At 43.8% G+C, this 15593-nt stretch overlaps 1 protein-coding gene across 1 annotated transcript in view; it reads right to left on the bottom strand.

Annotated features, from left to right (window-relative positions):
- PIK3R3 (phosphoinositide-3-kinase regulatory subunit 3) overlaps nucleotides 1-9785 on the bottom strand; it is an 89330-nt gene extending 79545 nt beyond the window's left edge. The window contains exon 1 of the mRNA XM_070404829.1: nucleotides 8960-9785. Within this exon, the coding sequence (XP_070260930.1) occupies nucleotides 8960-9065 (106 nt within the window). The 5' untranslated portion in view covers nucleotides 9066-9785. The remainder of the gene's footprint in view (nucleotides 1-8959) is intronic.
- Nucleotides 9786-15593: the final 5808 nt, after the last annotated feature.

Below are 15593 nucleotides of genomic sequence, written 5' to 3'. Positions count from 1 at the left end.
GGCTCAGTGGATAGAGCGACGGCTTGCGGACTGAAAGGTCCCAGGTTCGATTCTGGTCAAGGGCATGTACCTGGGTTGCGGGCACATCCCCAGTGGGAGGTGTGCAGGAGGCGGCTGATCGATGTTCCTCTCTCATCGATGTTTCTGGCTCTCTATCTCTCTCCCTTCCTCTCTGTGGAAAATCAATAAAATATATAAAAAAAATAAATAAATAAATTAAAAAATAAAATACTAACAACTATAACACATAAAGTAAAATGAAACATGTATGCATGCCATGGCTTCCTTCGCTTTAATTTCTTCTCCCCTTCATAGCCCACCATGGAAACTAAGAACTTTAAGATAATTTCTTTTTCAAAGTTACTTTTGAAAGTAAATTATAGTACAGTATAGTATCTATATATATAAAGGCTAATATGCTAAGTGTCCCTCCTACCGTCCAACCGGTCACTATGACGCGCACTGACCACCAGGGGGCAGACGCTCAATGCAGGAGCTGCCATGACACACACTGGCCAGCACCATGGACCTGGCGCTGACAAACTAACACTCAGCTTCTCCCAAGTGGGATACAGGCCCCACCACCACCCCTGAGCGACATCCCACCAAATCACAGCCACTGCTGCCAAGACCCCATGACACAAAATGCAGCCTCCAGCCTAGCCTGGAAATGGTAGCCGTGGGCTCCAGGTAATGACATCACGTAGCAACGCCCAGCTTCCTCTCCCTAGCGACTAGCCTCCCTGCAGTTTCTTCAGTCCAGGAACACAGGCGGAAACATTTTACACTTTAACCAAATGTCTATGAAGCGTTTTCATGTGCCTCATCTCATTTGATCCTCACAGAAGTCCTGGAGTAGGTAGATAGAAGACTTGGTGGAATCCTCTTTTCTTTTCATTAGCCGGAAAATAGAGATTTAGAAAGCTTAGAGACTTGACCCGACTGAAAAGAAGTAAAAAAATGGTGGACCCTGAAAATGACTTCAGGTTTTCTCACTGTGCAGAATATAGTCAAACACTGCTGCAGTTAGATATTTTACCCTTTGTTCTCCCTGCGTGATCTACAATAATAATCTGCTTCGTGTTGATATTTACTGCTGTGTTGCTAACAATTACCTGAAAGAGAAGTTGGGATGCTTCACTAGGCTGGAAAAAGTTTAGCTACATCAGAAAGCAGGTCTAATTAAGCAAGTTCATTCTATATGTATAAAAGGCTAAGTTTCCTCGTGCATGCGCAATACATATAAAGCTCTCACTGGCACCAATCGCACATGTGTGTTTCTATCTGTCATTGTCAATCGTGAGTTTGGTTGACACTTCTATTATAGAGAAAGGGTGAATAGCTATATTAAAATATTTCTTCTAAATAATTTCCTTTTCGATGTGCACGAATTCATGCACCAGGCCACTGGTCTAAATATAAGCAGCAGCATAAGCAAAAGGTTGGAGTTGTGACTAAGCAAGGTATATTCAGAGGATAGCAAGGAGTTGGGCTACAAGAGAAATGAGAAGAGAGGATAAGTAATTAAGTTGGAAATGTAAGTTGGTGCCATATTACTAAAGGTCACATATGCCAAGTTTAAGAATATGATCTCTTGCCCTGACCAGTTTGGCTCAGTGGATAAAGCATCGGCCTGCGGACTGAAGGGTCCCAGGTTCGATTCTGGTCAAGGGCATGTACCTTGGTTGCAGGCACATCCCCAGTAGGGGGTGTGCAGGAGGCAGCTGATTGATGTTTCTCTCTCATTGATGTTTCTAACTCTCTATCCCTCTCCCTTCCTGTCTGTAAAAAATCAATAAAATATATTTTTTTTAAAAAGAAGACGATCTCGCCAGAACCGGTTTGGCTCAGTGGATAGAGCGTCGGCCTGCGGACTGAAAGGTCCCGGGTTCGATTCCGGTCAAGGGCATGTACCTGGGTTGCGGGCACATCCCCAGTAGGAGGTGTGCAGGAGGCAGCTGATCGATGTTACTCTCCCATCGATGTTTCTAACTCTCTATCTCTCTCCCTTCCTCTCTGTAAAAAATCAATAAAATATATTTTTTTTTAAAAATAAATAAATAAATAAATAAATAAAAAGAAGACGATCTCTTAAAAGATGTATAAAAAATAGAGAGCTGCTGATTATTTCTAAGAGAGTGGTAAGACAATGAAAATAACATTTCAGTATAATTAATCTGACTGAAGAATTCAGGATAAACTTACGAGGGAGGGGAAAAAGAAATTAGAAACAGAGCAACCAGATAGGAGGTACTGGTTAAGAACCTGGGCATTAGCAGTCAGAAAGACCTGCTCTGCTACTTGCTAGCTGTGAAGCATTGAATAAGTTACTAAACATATCTAAGTCTGTTTCCTGTCTGTAAAGTAGGATAGTAATAATGCCTACTTCATAAGGTTGTTATGTGGCTAAAAGAAATAGTACATATAAAAGCATTTACTATACTGCTTGGTCTATAAAAATATTCAACAAGTGTTAGCAGCTATTACCATCATTACAAATTATTTCAAATGTGAGGTGCTATGGATCTGGTGCTGCGGAACTGGGCAAGGGCATCAGAAACTAAAAAGAAAGGATGACTTGGAATGACATTTCCATAGATTCGTGAGATGTTATAACTAGAAAAGGCCCCAAAAAACTCTTCTAAAAGCAAAATGGTCGCAGTTTAAATGTCAGGGATATGCCGAAACCGGTTTGGCTCAGTGGATAGAACATCGGCCTGCAGACTGAAAGGTCCCAGGTTCGATTCCGGTCAAGGGCATGTATCTGGGTTGCGGGCACATCCCCAGTAGGAGATGTGCAGGAGGCAGCTGATCGATGTTTCTCTCTCATCGATGTTTCTAACTCTCTATCTCTCTCCCTTCCTGTCTGTAAAAAATCAATAAAATATTAAAAAAAAAAATGTCAGGGATAAAGAAAAGAATGAGACTAGATAGCTCAAAAGATTTGTCTACAAAAGTATCCAAAGAGACAGATGTGGAATAATTATATGATATCAATATGCTTTTAAAACACAAGCTACGCCCTAGCTGGTTTGGCTCAGTGGATAGAGTGTTGGCCTGCGGACTGAAGGGTCCCAGGTTCGATTCCGGCCAAGGGCAAATGCCTGGGTTGCGGGCTCGATCCCCAGTAGGGGACCTGCTGGAGGCAGCCGATCAATGATTCTTATTATTGATGTTTCTCTCTCTCTCCCCCTCTCCCTTTCTCTAAAGAAATATATTTTTTAAAAAAAACATAAGCTACAATGAATTGCGTACATACCATGTACCAAACACCATGCTAGATATAGTACATCTAATCCCCAGAACAATTCTGAAAGGTAGGTATTAGCTCAATTTTACAAAAGAGAAAATAGATGCTCAGAGAGGCTAAGTACTAGCCATATAATCTTAGGCAGGGTAAGAAGCAAAGCCGGATTTGAAATCCATATCACCTGTTTCCAAAGCTTGTGTTCTTTCTATTAACACTCAATCTGAATCCCCCTTTAATATCAATAAAAATTATGATATCACAGACATATTTATAATTATTTTTCTACGTACCTCATTAAATATGGTGACCATAAACATGTCCAATCTCTTCTACATTATAAGAAAAATATAAAGGCATTCAGCATAAAAACAATAATGAAAATAAATTTTAAAAACATTATGCAATGGAGAATCACCATACCTTCATGAAACATAGTTGGTTATACTATAAACTGTAATATACTCAACAAAAGCACTAATCTTTCTCAATAAAATGCAAAATGGCATCGCTTTTACATCATTTGATTATATTAACACTAGAGGCCCGGTGCACGAAATTCGTGCATGAGTAGGGTCCCTAGGCCTGGCCAGCGATCAGGGCTGATCAGGTTCCCCACCTCCCCGCCTCCCCACCTCCTCCTTCCCTCGCCGCCCACACCCCACCACCACACAGTTCCACCACCGCATAGTTCCACCACCGCACGGTTCGGCCTCCCCTCCACCTCCACTCCCCTCTCCCCTGCCACCCGCACACCACCACCACCTGGTTCCCCTGGCCTCCCCGCCTCCTCCTTCCCTCGCTCCCTCAGCACCTCACAGCTGCCGCTGGACACCCGCCATGTTCCGCACTGCCTCCTGGTGATCAGCGCACGTCATAGCAAGAGATCGAACTCCTGTTCTCCTGGTCGAATTCCCAAGGGGACACTAGATTTGTCCATACTACAATATCATTAAAAACTGACACCTGCTCTAACCGGTTTGGCTCAGTGGATAGAGTGTCAGCCTGCGGACTGAAAGGTCCCGGGTTTGATTCGGTCGAGGGCATGTACCTTGGTTGCGGGCACATCCCCAGTAGGGGGTGTGCAGGAGGCAGCTCACTGATGTTTCTCTCTCATTGATGTTTCTAACTCTCTATCCTTCTCCCTTCCTCTCTGTAAAAAATCAATAAAATATATATTTTTTAAAAAAAACAACTGACACCTGCCCTGGCTGGTTTGCTTAGCGGTTAGAGTGTCTGCCCTCAGACCAAAGCTTATCGGGTTTGATTCCCAGTCAAGGGTTGCAGGTTCCCCACCCCGTAGGGGCGCATGAGGGAGGCAACCAATCAATCTTTCTCTTTCTCACCCCCTCCTTACTCCCTTCCACTCTCTCTAGAAATCAGTAGAAAAAAATATCCTCGGGTGAGGATTGAGAAAAATAAAATAAAATAAAACTGACACCTAGCTTATAAAAGAAATATCTTACCACACATAGGAGAAGCATTTATATAAGATGAAACCTATCCAATGTTCAGAGTTATAAAGAATAATTCAACCACAGAAATAGAATGCCCAACCTGTTAACAATAAGGACCATAGGGTGGCAGGTGACCTATTTCTTCAATGTGTTTCTCCACAGATCTTTTCCCCAACCACAGGACCAGTGTACCAGAATGTTAATCTAAATTTTACTACGATGAAAATACCAAGTATGCTAGAGTAAGTTAATTTCCTGAAACAATCTTTTCATCTGATTTCAAAAAAGTCAGAAGACACTTTACTAGGTTGGCCATCAAATTGTGTAGTCAGGTAACTTCTGGACTAGTAGTTCTAAACCCTTTCAGAGGGTCCAAGAGGTCAAAAATACTTTCATAGTATTACTAAGTCATGATTTGTCTTTTGCACTCTTATTCTTTCACAACTGTACAGTGGAGCTTTCCAGAGGCTATGAACTGTGATATCTTAACAGACCCAGGAGCAGACGTGGAAATTTTGATGTCTTCTATTATGCCAGACATTAAAGTTACTTGTAAAAAAAAATAAAACAATGCCACTCATCACTTTTTTCGAAAATATAGTTTTTGCCTGGCCAGCGTGGCTCAACAGTTAAGCATCGACCTATGAACCAGGAGATCACAGTTAGATTCCTGGTCAGGGCACATGCTTGGGTTGGGACCTGGATCCCCAGCAGGGGACATGCAGGAGGCAACCGATCAATGACTCTCTCTCATCATTGATGCTCCTCTCTCTCCCTCTCCCTTTCTCTCTAAAATCAATAAAAATATTTTTTTTAAAGAAAATATAGTTTTTTATTGAAAAAGTTATGTTACATGTTAACATGTAATACTTTACTATTTATGAATGAATTAAATATTTTTAATTCCTCATTTTTATTCTAATTCAGTAAATTTCAATAGATATAACTCAAATAGAAGGTCTTTGGGATCCTCAATAATTTTTTTAATATATCTTTATTGCTCTCAATAATTTTTAAGAGTATAAAACAAGTAGCCGGTTTGGCTCAGTAGAGCATCAGCCTGTGGACTGAAGGGTCCCGGGTTCGATTCTAGTCAAGGGCACATGCCTGGGTTGCAGGCTCGATCCCCAGTAAGGGGTGTGCAGGAGGCATCCGATCAATGATTCTCTCTCATCATTGATGTTTCTATCTCTCTCTCCCTCTCCCTTCCTCTCTGAAATCAATTTAAAAAAATTTTTTTAAGTACTGAGACCAAAAAAATTGAGAACCACTTTATAGCCCTTTCTATATTTATGCTTTGCCAAACAATTAAAGCATTTAATTTTCTAATTACTACTGAAGAGATGTTGCTTCCCTAAAGATAATTTCAGAAATTTGTCTTGATCAGAACAAAAAAGGTCCACAGACAACCTTAAAAAAAATTGTATCCACTAATTTAAAAAAGAAATCATTGATTACATCTTCCCAAAATAAAAACAGTAACAATGTCAAAACTAAAGTACTAGCTAATAGACCACTATCTACAAGCTTTGGACATGAAAAGGGCTAGAACAGAGTGATGTCTTCTAACAGAAGGGGTCAGGGAATATACATCCTGGTAAAGAAGGCATCTAACCTGGGCCCCAAGCATTTATAAAATTTCAACCAGTAACCATTGGGAATGAAAGGCATCCCAGAAAAAGGAAAAAAAACATACATTCAAGAACAGCAAATACAAAATAGCTTCCATAGAACTTATGATGGACTCCAGTAGGAGAATAGAGAGGAAAATTAGGTTGGAAGCAAAAATAGAGGGACTTCTATGACAGGATAAGCAATCTGGAGCTTTAGTCATTAGGCAAAAGGAAGCCCTTTGGTAACTTTTTAAAGTCATTGGAAGATTTACCATTGGAAGGTAAATTATCAGATGATACTTTAATGATACTGTGGACTGGACAGAATAGAAACAGGGGACAACAATTAGTACACTATCACACCAATCCAGGCAGGAAATAATAAGAGCTTGATCTGGGTGAGGAGCTAGGAAAAAGTCAGATACAGGACATGCTACAACCTCTTCACTAATAATTTACTTAGTTTAAACGTTTCAAAATTTAATTTATTACACAAAACAAGGTTGATGTTCACATTACTTCCAGTAAAAACCATTCACTTCATAGGCAATTCAGCATATTCAAGTGTGCTTCCTTTTTAAAAAGCTGTTAGAAATAACTAACAATATTCTACATTAAGAAATTTGTCTTGATCAGAACAAAAAAAGTAATAAAGAACAACATATGCATATAACTCCAAAGTTTACTGCCATGGAATACACAAAGTTTGGATCAGAATTTTCTATATAACCCCATAAGACCCACATCACTACATAATTATAATAGTCCAACTATTCTTAAAATCATTTTTTTGACAACTCAACTAAACTTGGCCAATATTCTTCTACTAGGCCCATATTTTTCAAACATTAGTGCCTTCTTCATTTTCTCCCCTCCTCCCCACTCACTTCTCCACCCAACAAAATCCCTTTGTATGCCTGTAAGACAAGACACAGTATGATTCTAAGGCAGTTTGAATATATAATTCTTATAATAACAGAAACCTAAAATTAGTAATCTTACTTTTTACAAGAGAGGAACCAATGATGTACTTAATTTCCATTCAGATGAATGACAAATGCATCTAACAGAAATGATGCGTTATCATTAGGGGGGAACAAAGGGGGAAATACACACAATAGATGGGTGGCAAATCTTACAAACTTTATGGAACACTGAAAGGCTGCATCTGGATTGCAGTCACAATTATAAAAGCAAATAATGAAGGCTCCAAATGGAAGGGAAAAGGAAAAAATTCCAAGCGATCATTAAGAGTGAAAAAGGTTAATTCAATATTAGTAAATTTTTAATATAGCATAATTTAACACTCTGTGACTAATTGGGAGGAAAAACAAAGAGGATAGTTCACTGTTCACAAGGACACAGGAAATAATTTCTGCATACATTCTATAAGGCAGTTATACTTCATTACACTGGCATGGTCGGAAATCCTTTCATACGTTTCCAAAAATACATAGGCTTATAATAATTGAGGTTCTCCAATGACACAAATTATTCTGTAGGTATAACTATAACACATTTCTAAAAGACATCACGAATTCATGCTCAACAAAAACTGGGAGTCACAAAGGCCCTCTACTTATTCAAAATCATTACATAAAGCACTGTCCATAATTGCAAACCCGGTTTGAAAATCTGACAGCTAATAATTATAAAATGGGGTAGATTTTAAAGAAAAAAAATTACCCAACTTTTCCCATTTTCCCTTCCTTTTCCTTTCCTACCTGATACACAAGATGTCTGTAAGGGTCTCAGACAAAGCTCTAAAGTAGAAATACAGTATATGTATACTTTATATGTCTCCGAACCTATCACATATATGTACACATCACATATATTCACACAAGAAAGGTTCTTCCTTTTTTAATGTAAGAATTGAGGTTACATCAAACCCTATCCCATAAATTAAGTTAAATCACCACAAATTAAAGAGTAATAAGATGTTGCACGTAGATCTCTCTGAGCGACTATATCCAAAGAAGAAAAACCTCAGACTAAGGCCATGACTGAATAAAAAACGCCCAATCCCTGAAAATCACTAACCAGCATTGAATGGTTTCTTTAAGAGAAAAGGGGGGAGGGGTCTTAAAATGAATAATCACACTGGCAAGCCAGTTTCAGAAGTTAACGAAGGTAAAACAAGGAACCAAATGAGACAAACGTAAGAAATGACAAGCTTTAAAGAATTCCCCCAAAAGGAGAAAGACTGGCTTCAAGACTGGGATATAATGCATCCTTTGCAAGTAGAAGAATCTTTAATTGTAAAAGAAGGAGGCGGGGGGAGCGGGGGGAGCGGGGGGGGGGGGCGGGGGGGGGGACAAAAACCAGAACGACACGCAAAGGCAAAAAAAGTAAAAAAAAAATAAAAGAACAATTAAAAAAACAAAACAAAAAAGGCCGGTCTCCCCTCCCACCCCCACTCCGACCCCCACCCCCACCCTCGCAGGACAATAGGATCAGGGTCCTAACTGCAAACTTTGACCGTGCAAACCAGCAGCAGTTTTACTGCAGCTCAAACTGCAAAACCTGCCCCGCATCCCAAAGCTAGCGAACCCAGCAATCATCCTGCCCTGCACACACCACCGAGATCTTGTGAAACACACATCAGACCCATCACAAAATTCTTTGTTTCTCCCAAGTACCTGGAGGATCCATTTCAATATAAAATATCAGTTCTGTCGAATAGGGCATCATCACCTCCCTCCAGTCTGCGTCATCGCGGTCCATACTCCACACCGTATTGTACATCGCGCTGTCAGGAGCAGGTCGTCAAGAAATATATAGAAAGCATATATTTTTTTTTAATCTGATACTTCAAAATATATATATATATATATTTGTAAAAGTCCCACCCGGAAATGTACTTCAGGGTTTCCAATGGCCGGTATTAAGTCCAGGCAACTACCGGTACGAGGACGAGGTCCTCCACCTCTCTCCTCTGCCGAACCCAGCAAAATGCCCCCGAACTTTCAATCGACGGGCTCTGCTCCCCGGGAGGTGCAAAGAGGCTGGGCGGAGGGGGGCCGGAAGGCAACGGTGTTCACAAGCGGCTGCCCCAAAAATCCCTTCTACACAGTCGCTCTTCCAAGAGGAGAGCTCCCACCGCCTCCAAATCTTCCCGCGGAAGAAGCCACTTTTGTGTCCTTCGGTAAATGAAGACGAAAGAAAAGAAGGAAAAAAAAAGAAAAAGGACGCGCTGGGAGCAAGGTGGAGAAGTGACAAAGGAAGGCATAAAAAGGGGGCTGGGGAGTGCATTCAAGTTTCGGGGTCCCCACTGGTCTGCAGAGCGCGATCCCCTCAGGGGCCGGACTCGGGCTCCGCTGGTTCGGGCTCCGACCCAAGCTGCTGCAGCCTCGGGCGTGGGGCCCGTTGCTTGGAGAGTTCAGTTAGCTCCGTCCGGCCCGGGGCTCCCGCCGGCTGCCAGGAGGCCCGCCAGCGCCCGCTGCCCTCACGCTCTGCTCTGGACTCCAGTCACTAGTTTCATTTTAACGGCGCGGAGGGGGACACCCTTCCCCGCCTCCAAGCTCCCCCGCTGAGGCGCCACCCAACCGCTCCGGGCAGGGGACGGCCAGCACTGCCACTGCCCCTCCCACTCCACCCAGCCTGGATAGACGGGGGAATTCTGTGAGGCGCCTGAGGAAACCCTCTGAAACTATCCTCCATCTCCGCTTTCAACTCTCCCCCGTGCTCTCGGGGCCTCCGCTCCTTCGTCACCCACCCACGCTCCCCCCGGCCTCGGTCAGAATGGTACGGCCCGGGCGCTGGCCGCACGCCAGGAGCCGGTGCCCCGAGCATGCGAGCGGGCGGGGGGAGGAGCGAGGGGGGGGAGCGGCTGGAGCGGCCCGGGATTGGCTGGTCGCGGTTGCTCGAGCCCAGAGCCTGCGTCTTTTGTCTGCCTCGCTCCAGCGGAGGAGCGGGAGACGGCTGCGCGCCCCGAGCGGACCAATCAGGGGCCAGCCGGTGCCGGCCGGTGAGGCAGCGATTGGTCCGAGCTCAGTTACTAAGCGGGACAAAGGCAGAAGGGGGGAAGAAAAGGCGAGGATGGGGAAAAAAAAAGAAAAAGAAAGCGCAAACGGCGGTTACTGACAGGCTAGGCGAGCTCTCGGGGCTCAGGCTGCCCGGAGACAGGCGAGGCTCCCGCTGAGGCTCGGTCCACCCGGGCGAGTGGAGAGAGAGAGGGGGAGGACCGAGGCTGGCCGCGGGGGAGGGGAGCGGGCCGATGGGGCGCCTGCTGTCACTTGGTGGGACGCGCGCGCTTCCTGTCCGTAGGAGGTCCCGGGCAGAGCCCCTCCTCGCAGACCTCACCCCCTGGGCCAAGTTGTCGAATACAGCAAAGGCCCCCAGACCCCCTTGCAGGACCGTTACCGCTCAGTAAGAGGATGTGCCATGGCCCCCGGCCACCTCCCCCGCGGCTACCTGAGCCCAGTCCCGGTTTCTCCCGGGGCAGTTGGGCATTTCTTCCGGAGGCATTTCTTAGTTTCTCTGCGCTTCCCACCTAAGGACTTTTGAACCCAAAGGTAACTCCCACACCTGAAGTAGTGGGACGCCACAGCGGGCCCCCTCCGCTGGAGTGCTCAAGCCAGAAAAGAAAAAAAAAAAAATGTGTGTGTGATTTCTGAGATAAATCACAGGGGTTGGTATCCCTAGCCAAATGGGCTCTGGACAGACCCTCTCCCGCATGCACCCAGTCTCTCCTCCCCCCCACCCCAAGCCTAAAACTGTGTTAGACTTCAGTATGAAAATGCTGAACGTGTATATGCATTTCAGAAACATCTGATTCACTTGCTGGGGAACAATGAATAGTCAGAGCAGATTTGTATCTGTGTGAAGGTTGTGCCTGGAATTGCCGTTCTGCAGACCCTACAATAGAGTCTTGGGAGGCCAAAAACTGCTCCATTTCCTCTTTACTCGGGAGCAACAAAGCCTATTGTGTTTGGGTTGACAACCTGACTCAAGCCCTAGCAAAACCTCCTACCTTGAGTCAAGCCTGTGGAAGAGTTGCCACATTCCACCTCTACCTCCTAAAGTGGTCCTGTCTTCCTGAAAAGGTGCTCTGAGTTGAGACAGTTCCTGGGAGCAGATGCTCAAAATGTGTGTGGCCTGGGTATAGAGTCACGGATTAAAAAGAGCCACTAGAATGAATGGACGGGGTTTAGCTGGAAAAAAAACACATTAGGATTCTTATATGCTTGCTTTCTTGCATTTCTAAAATCCAAATGTAACTCAGAAACCAGATCAACTTTGTGACAGGGCACATTATTAATCTGAATGTTCTGAGCCCTTCTTCTAGGCAGAAGATGCTGGAAAGTCAACTCTAATTTGTGGTCTGGCTTCCCAGCAGTCTCTTTACTTCTATATCTGGGAGCCAGAAGTACTCACAGTTGATAACTCAAAAGGCAGAACAATCAGTCAAGGGCAAGTCGGTTTATTTTTGTTCACCGGTGTCCCTGTGCATTCCCAAACAAGATGAAGGTGAAGAGAGGAAGTGTGGAAAAAATAATGGCTTTCAGATTTCTAGAGCATCATTTAGTGGCGGGGTTTCCGTTTCTAACACACAGAGCAACCACCCAGGCCTTTCCCACAGCTAAGGCTTTGGGAGATGTAATAAAGAAGCAGCACAGTATATAACCCGGTGCTCAAGACTGGCACATGGAATAAAACTGTGATCCGACCTTGCCACCTAAAATTGTATTGACCCAACTGTCCAACAAATAAACCTTTGAATAAAAAACCTCCAAAGAATAACATTGATGCAAGAGGCTATGATGAATCAAGGGGAAGCACACTCGCTTTCTTCCAATGGGCTTGAACCCCTGGCCTGCCGTGGTGGGCAGTGCCTGTCACATGATGCTGGCCTTTCTTTCTTTCAGTTGAGAAATAGAAGTGAGGTTCTGACTGTTTGTCACCAAATCGCCTCAGGCTCTTTGGCAAAGGTATTAGCTCTGGTGTCCTGGACCATTTCCATCCTGGAGAATTATATTTGGCCTGGGTGTGGATTAAATTCAGCTCTAAGAGCTCAAACTCCTGGATCACAACCTGCTACTTTGGAGTTGTTTTCTTTTTCCCTTTTGCCTCTCTCCTTTCTTTTTTCAATAAAAGTAGTCTTTGGTAAATCACAAAATCTGTCTGTCTTTATTTATATATCGGTGAAATAGGATATTGCTTTCAGATTTATGCAAGCTTCTTAGTTTATTAGGAAACACTCAGAGAATGAAAATGCCACTTAAGTACTTAGAATTAATAGTTTCTTTCTATACCTCCAAATGGATAGGGTTGTCCTTCACTTTTCACCCTGGTATGGTCTTGCTATGAAACTGTTCCAATAAGATCCATTGCTCCCTCTTTATTTCAGAGATGGATGAAATATTTCTTCTGTGAACTGAATATAGGGTATGATCTCAGAGCTCTCTGCGCCAACAGAATCAGCCTGGAGCTCAGCCAAAAGTTCTTCGTGATTAAAGGTGTCATCTGAGCACACAATATTTTTTAAAAGCCTTGCAAAATGGAAACATACTTTTATTATTTTTTAAGGTCACTAGCTTTAACCCCAGGACTGACTTAACCTTTGGGGAAGGATCACTGGCCTCAATCCCCCTCTTATCCTCTTTCCTTGACCACTTGTCTTGTGTTAAGACCAAGTCCATGAAGCTAAATAAACTCAATAAATGACATTCCAAGAAAACTCTACAAATTATCAGTTGCAGATTTCAGAACATCCCCAGTCTTGTAAGGTAGAGGTATATCAAGTTTTGATGGAAAAGTTTGCCTTTAGAATTTAAAAAGAGCAATGCTGGTGGATCTTCAAGAAAGACCTCTCACCTGAGAATTGATTGCTATCTCTTGAGATAGCAGTGTCTAAAATCATGATTTTCCCATTTTTCCAGAATGGTATACCTTTTACTTGGCATTTGCAATATTTTTTTTTTTTTACATCACCTCTACTTATTTCTTGGAACTTGCAAAACCATAATAAGATTCATCAGATCAGCCCAAGGCACTGGAAAATTATGACATGAGATAAATGAGCAGTCTTCATAGAAGTGTCATTCCTCCAGATGCTGCTAAATTCCTGGGCTTATGGACACTGTTTGAGGGCTTCCTCAGACCCATCAGCAAATGATGTAGATCTGCTCTGCCTCGCTCTCTCCTCTTCGGGTTCTCCTTTAGCTTTAAAGTTTAAAGGGTCACAAAAAAAGCAAGTCTCTCCCTCTAGCCCAGCGGTTCTCAACCTGTGGGTCGCGACCCCTTTGGGGGCCGAACAACCCTTTCACAGGGGTCGCCTAAGACCATCCGAAAACACATATATAATTACATATTGTTTTTGTGATTAATCACTATGCTTTCATTATGTTCAATTTGTAACAATGAAAATACATCCTGCATATCAGATATTTACATGACGATTCATAACAGTAGCAAAATTACAGTTATGAAGTAGCAACGGAAATAATTTTATGGTTGGGGGTCACCACAACATGAGGAACTGTATTAAAGGGTCGAGGCATTAGGAAGGTTGAGAACCACTGCTCTAGCCTAACATGGCCCCCCCCCCCCCCCCCCCCGCCATTTTTGGTGTTTGCCCTTCCAGCAACACAGGGGTCACCTGGATGGTATCTATGCCACTGCTGCAAACTTCCCCTCCATTGAGGCAACAGCTTTCAGCTTGGCTCTCACCAGGAGAGAGAAAGCAAATGAGATCCAAATGACAGGAACAATAGTCCAGGCTGTTTCACAAGGGCAGAGCACAAACAGGGCAGGCAGCTGGTGAGCTCTGTTACCTCATTTAATCTCCATCACCCTGAGGAGGGGGGTTGTATTTTTATTCTCATTTTACAGATGAGGACATTGAGACCCAGAGCAGTGAGGAGACTTGTTCAAAGTCACGCAGGCACTTAGTAGCAGAGCCAGGATTAGAGTCCCAGTTCCAGTCAGCCAGTTCCGTGCCTTTCCCACTACACCGCACAGCTTGCCTCTCCTCTTCATTCACTTAGCAAATGTTTATTAATGCTTCCAATCACTGGGGATGCTAAAATGAGTAAGACAGAGTGCCTAACATTGAGTTCAGAGCCCTCAGAGGAGGCCAACAAAGGAATAACTAATTCCAGGCATGTGATAAACGCTAGAATAATGAAACTGACAAAGTGCTGTGTGAGCCCCCAAAACAGTGATACTCTCTGCCCACATGCAGGTGAGTAAGGCTCCCCAGAGGAGGTGACATTTGGGCTGCCCCAAACTAGTATGCACCTGCTTTAAATATGTGGTCTCTTCTCCAATCCATATGATTAGCTCCAAGCCTGAAAAGCTGTTATTGAAAGCTGACCCAAAGATCGGGTTTCCAAAGAGTTCCTCATCACCTTTAATCAGACTACAACCTCTTCTTCATCATCTCACAGAGTGATGGCTCTAAATTAAAAATCTTAACATGGCATTCCCTTGTACAAACCCTGCAGTAATTCCTTTTGCCTTTAGGATAAGTTTAAGTCTCCTAGCCTGGCATTCAAGGCTTTGAGGATCTAGCCCCTGCCTATCTCGCCAGTCTCTTCTTACACAGTTCTTTTTGTCACTCCTAAGACTACCTATACTGAAGTACTACAATTCTCAGAACAGAAAATTTCTCCTCCATTCAACACACTCCACAATAAAGTGGCAAACTCGCATTTGTGCGCAGCTGATCTCCCGGATTGTGCTCATGCAGCCCCCTGTGTTGGCCTCTGCACAACCCTTGACACACAATGTTCAAAGTGTCTGTTTCTGGGTCTATCTCTCCCCCACCACTCTTGGAGTTCCTCATGGATGGAGAGCTGTGTACCCAAATCATCAGTGCCCAGCGCCAGGCCTGACACACAGTGGGGGTGTGCGTGTTCTTTGAGTGTTCTTAAACAAAAGTTGTAAGAAGAAACTAAACTCTCCAAGAAGGTTCTAGGGCAGTGGTCGGCAAACTGTGGCTCGGCAAACCCCGGTTCTCGAGCCACAAGCGGCTCTTTGGCCCCTTCCGTGTGGCTCTTCCACAAAATACTGATTTCTGCACATGGGCCATGAAGTTTCAATCACACTGTACACGCGCCCGCACATGGTATTTTGTGGAAGGACCACACGGAAGGGGCCAAAGAGCCGCATATGGCTCGTGAGCCATGGTTTGCCGACTACAGTCTAGGAGAGTGATGGCAAACCTTTTGAGCTCGGTGTGTCAGCATTTTGAAAAACCCTAACTTAACTCTGGTGCCGTGTCACATATAGAAATTTTTTGATATTTGCAACCATAGTAAAACAAAGATT

The sequence above is a fragment of the Myotis yumanensis genome, unplaced genomic scaffold (genome assembly GCF_028538775.1).
Source record: "Myotis yumanensis isolate MYYU_CA2020_CCGP unplaced genomic scaffold, mMyoYum1.0.hap1 SCAF_2, whole genome shotgun sequence".
Classification (NCBI taxonomy): Eukaryota; Metazoa; Chordata; class Mammalia; order Chiroptera; family Vespertilionidae; genus Myotis; species Myotis yumanensis.
Note: the sequence above shows the minus strand (reverse complement) of the source record. Positions and strands in the feature narration are given on the sequence as shown.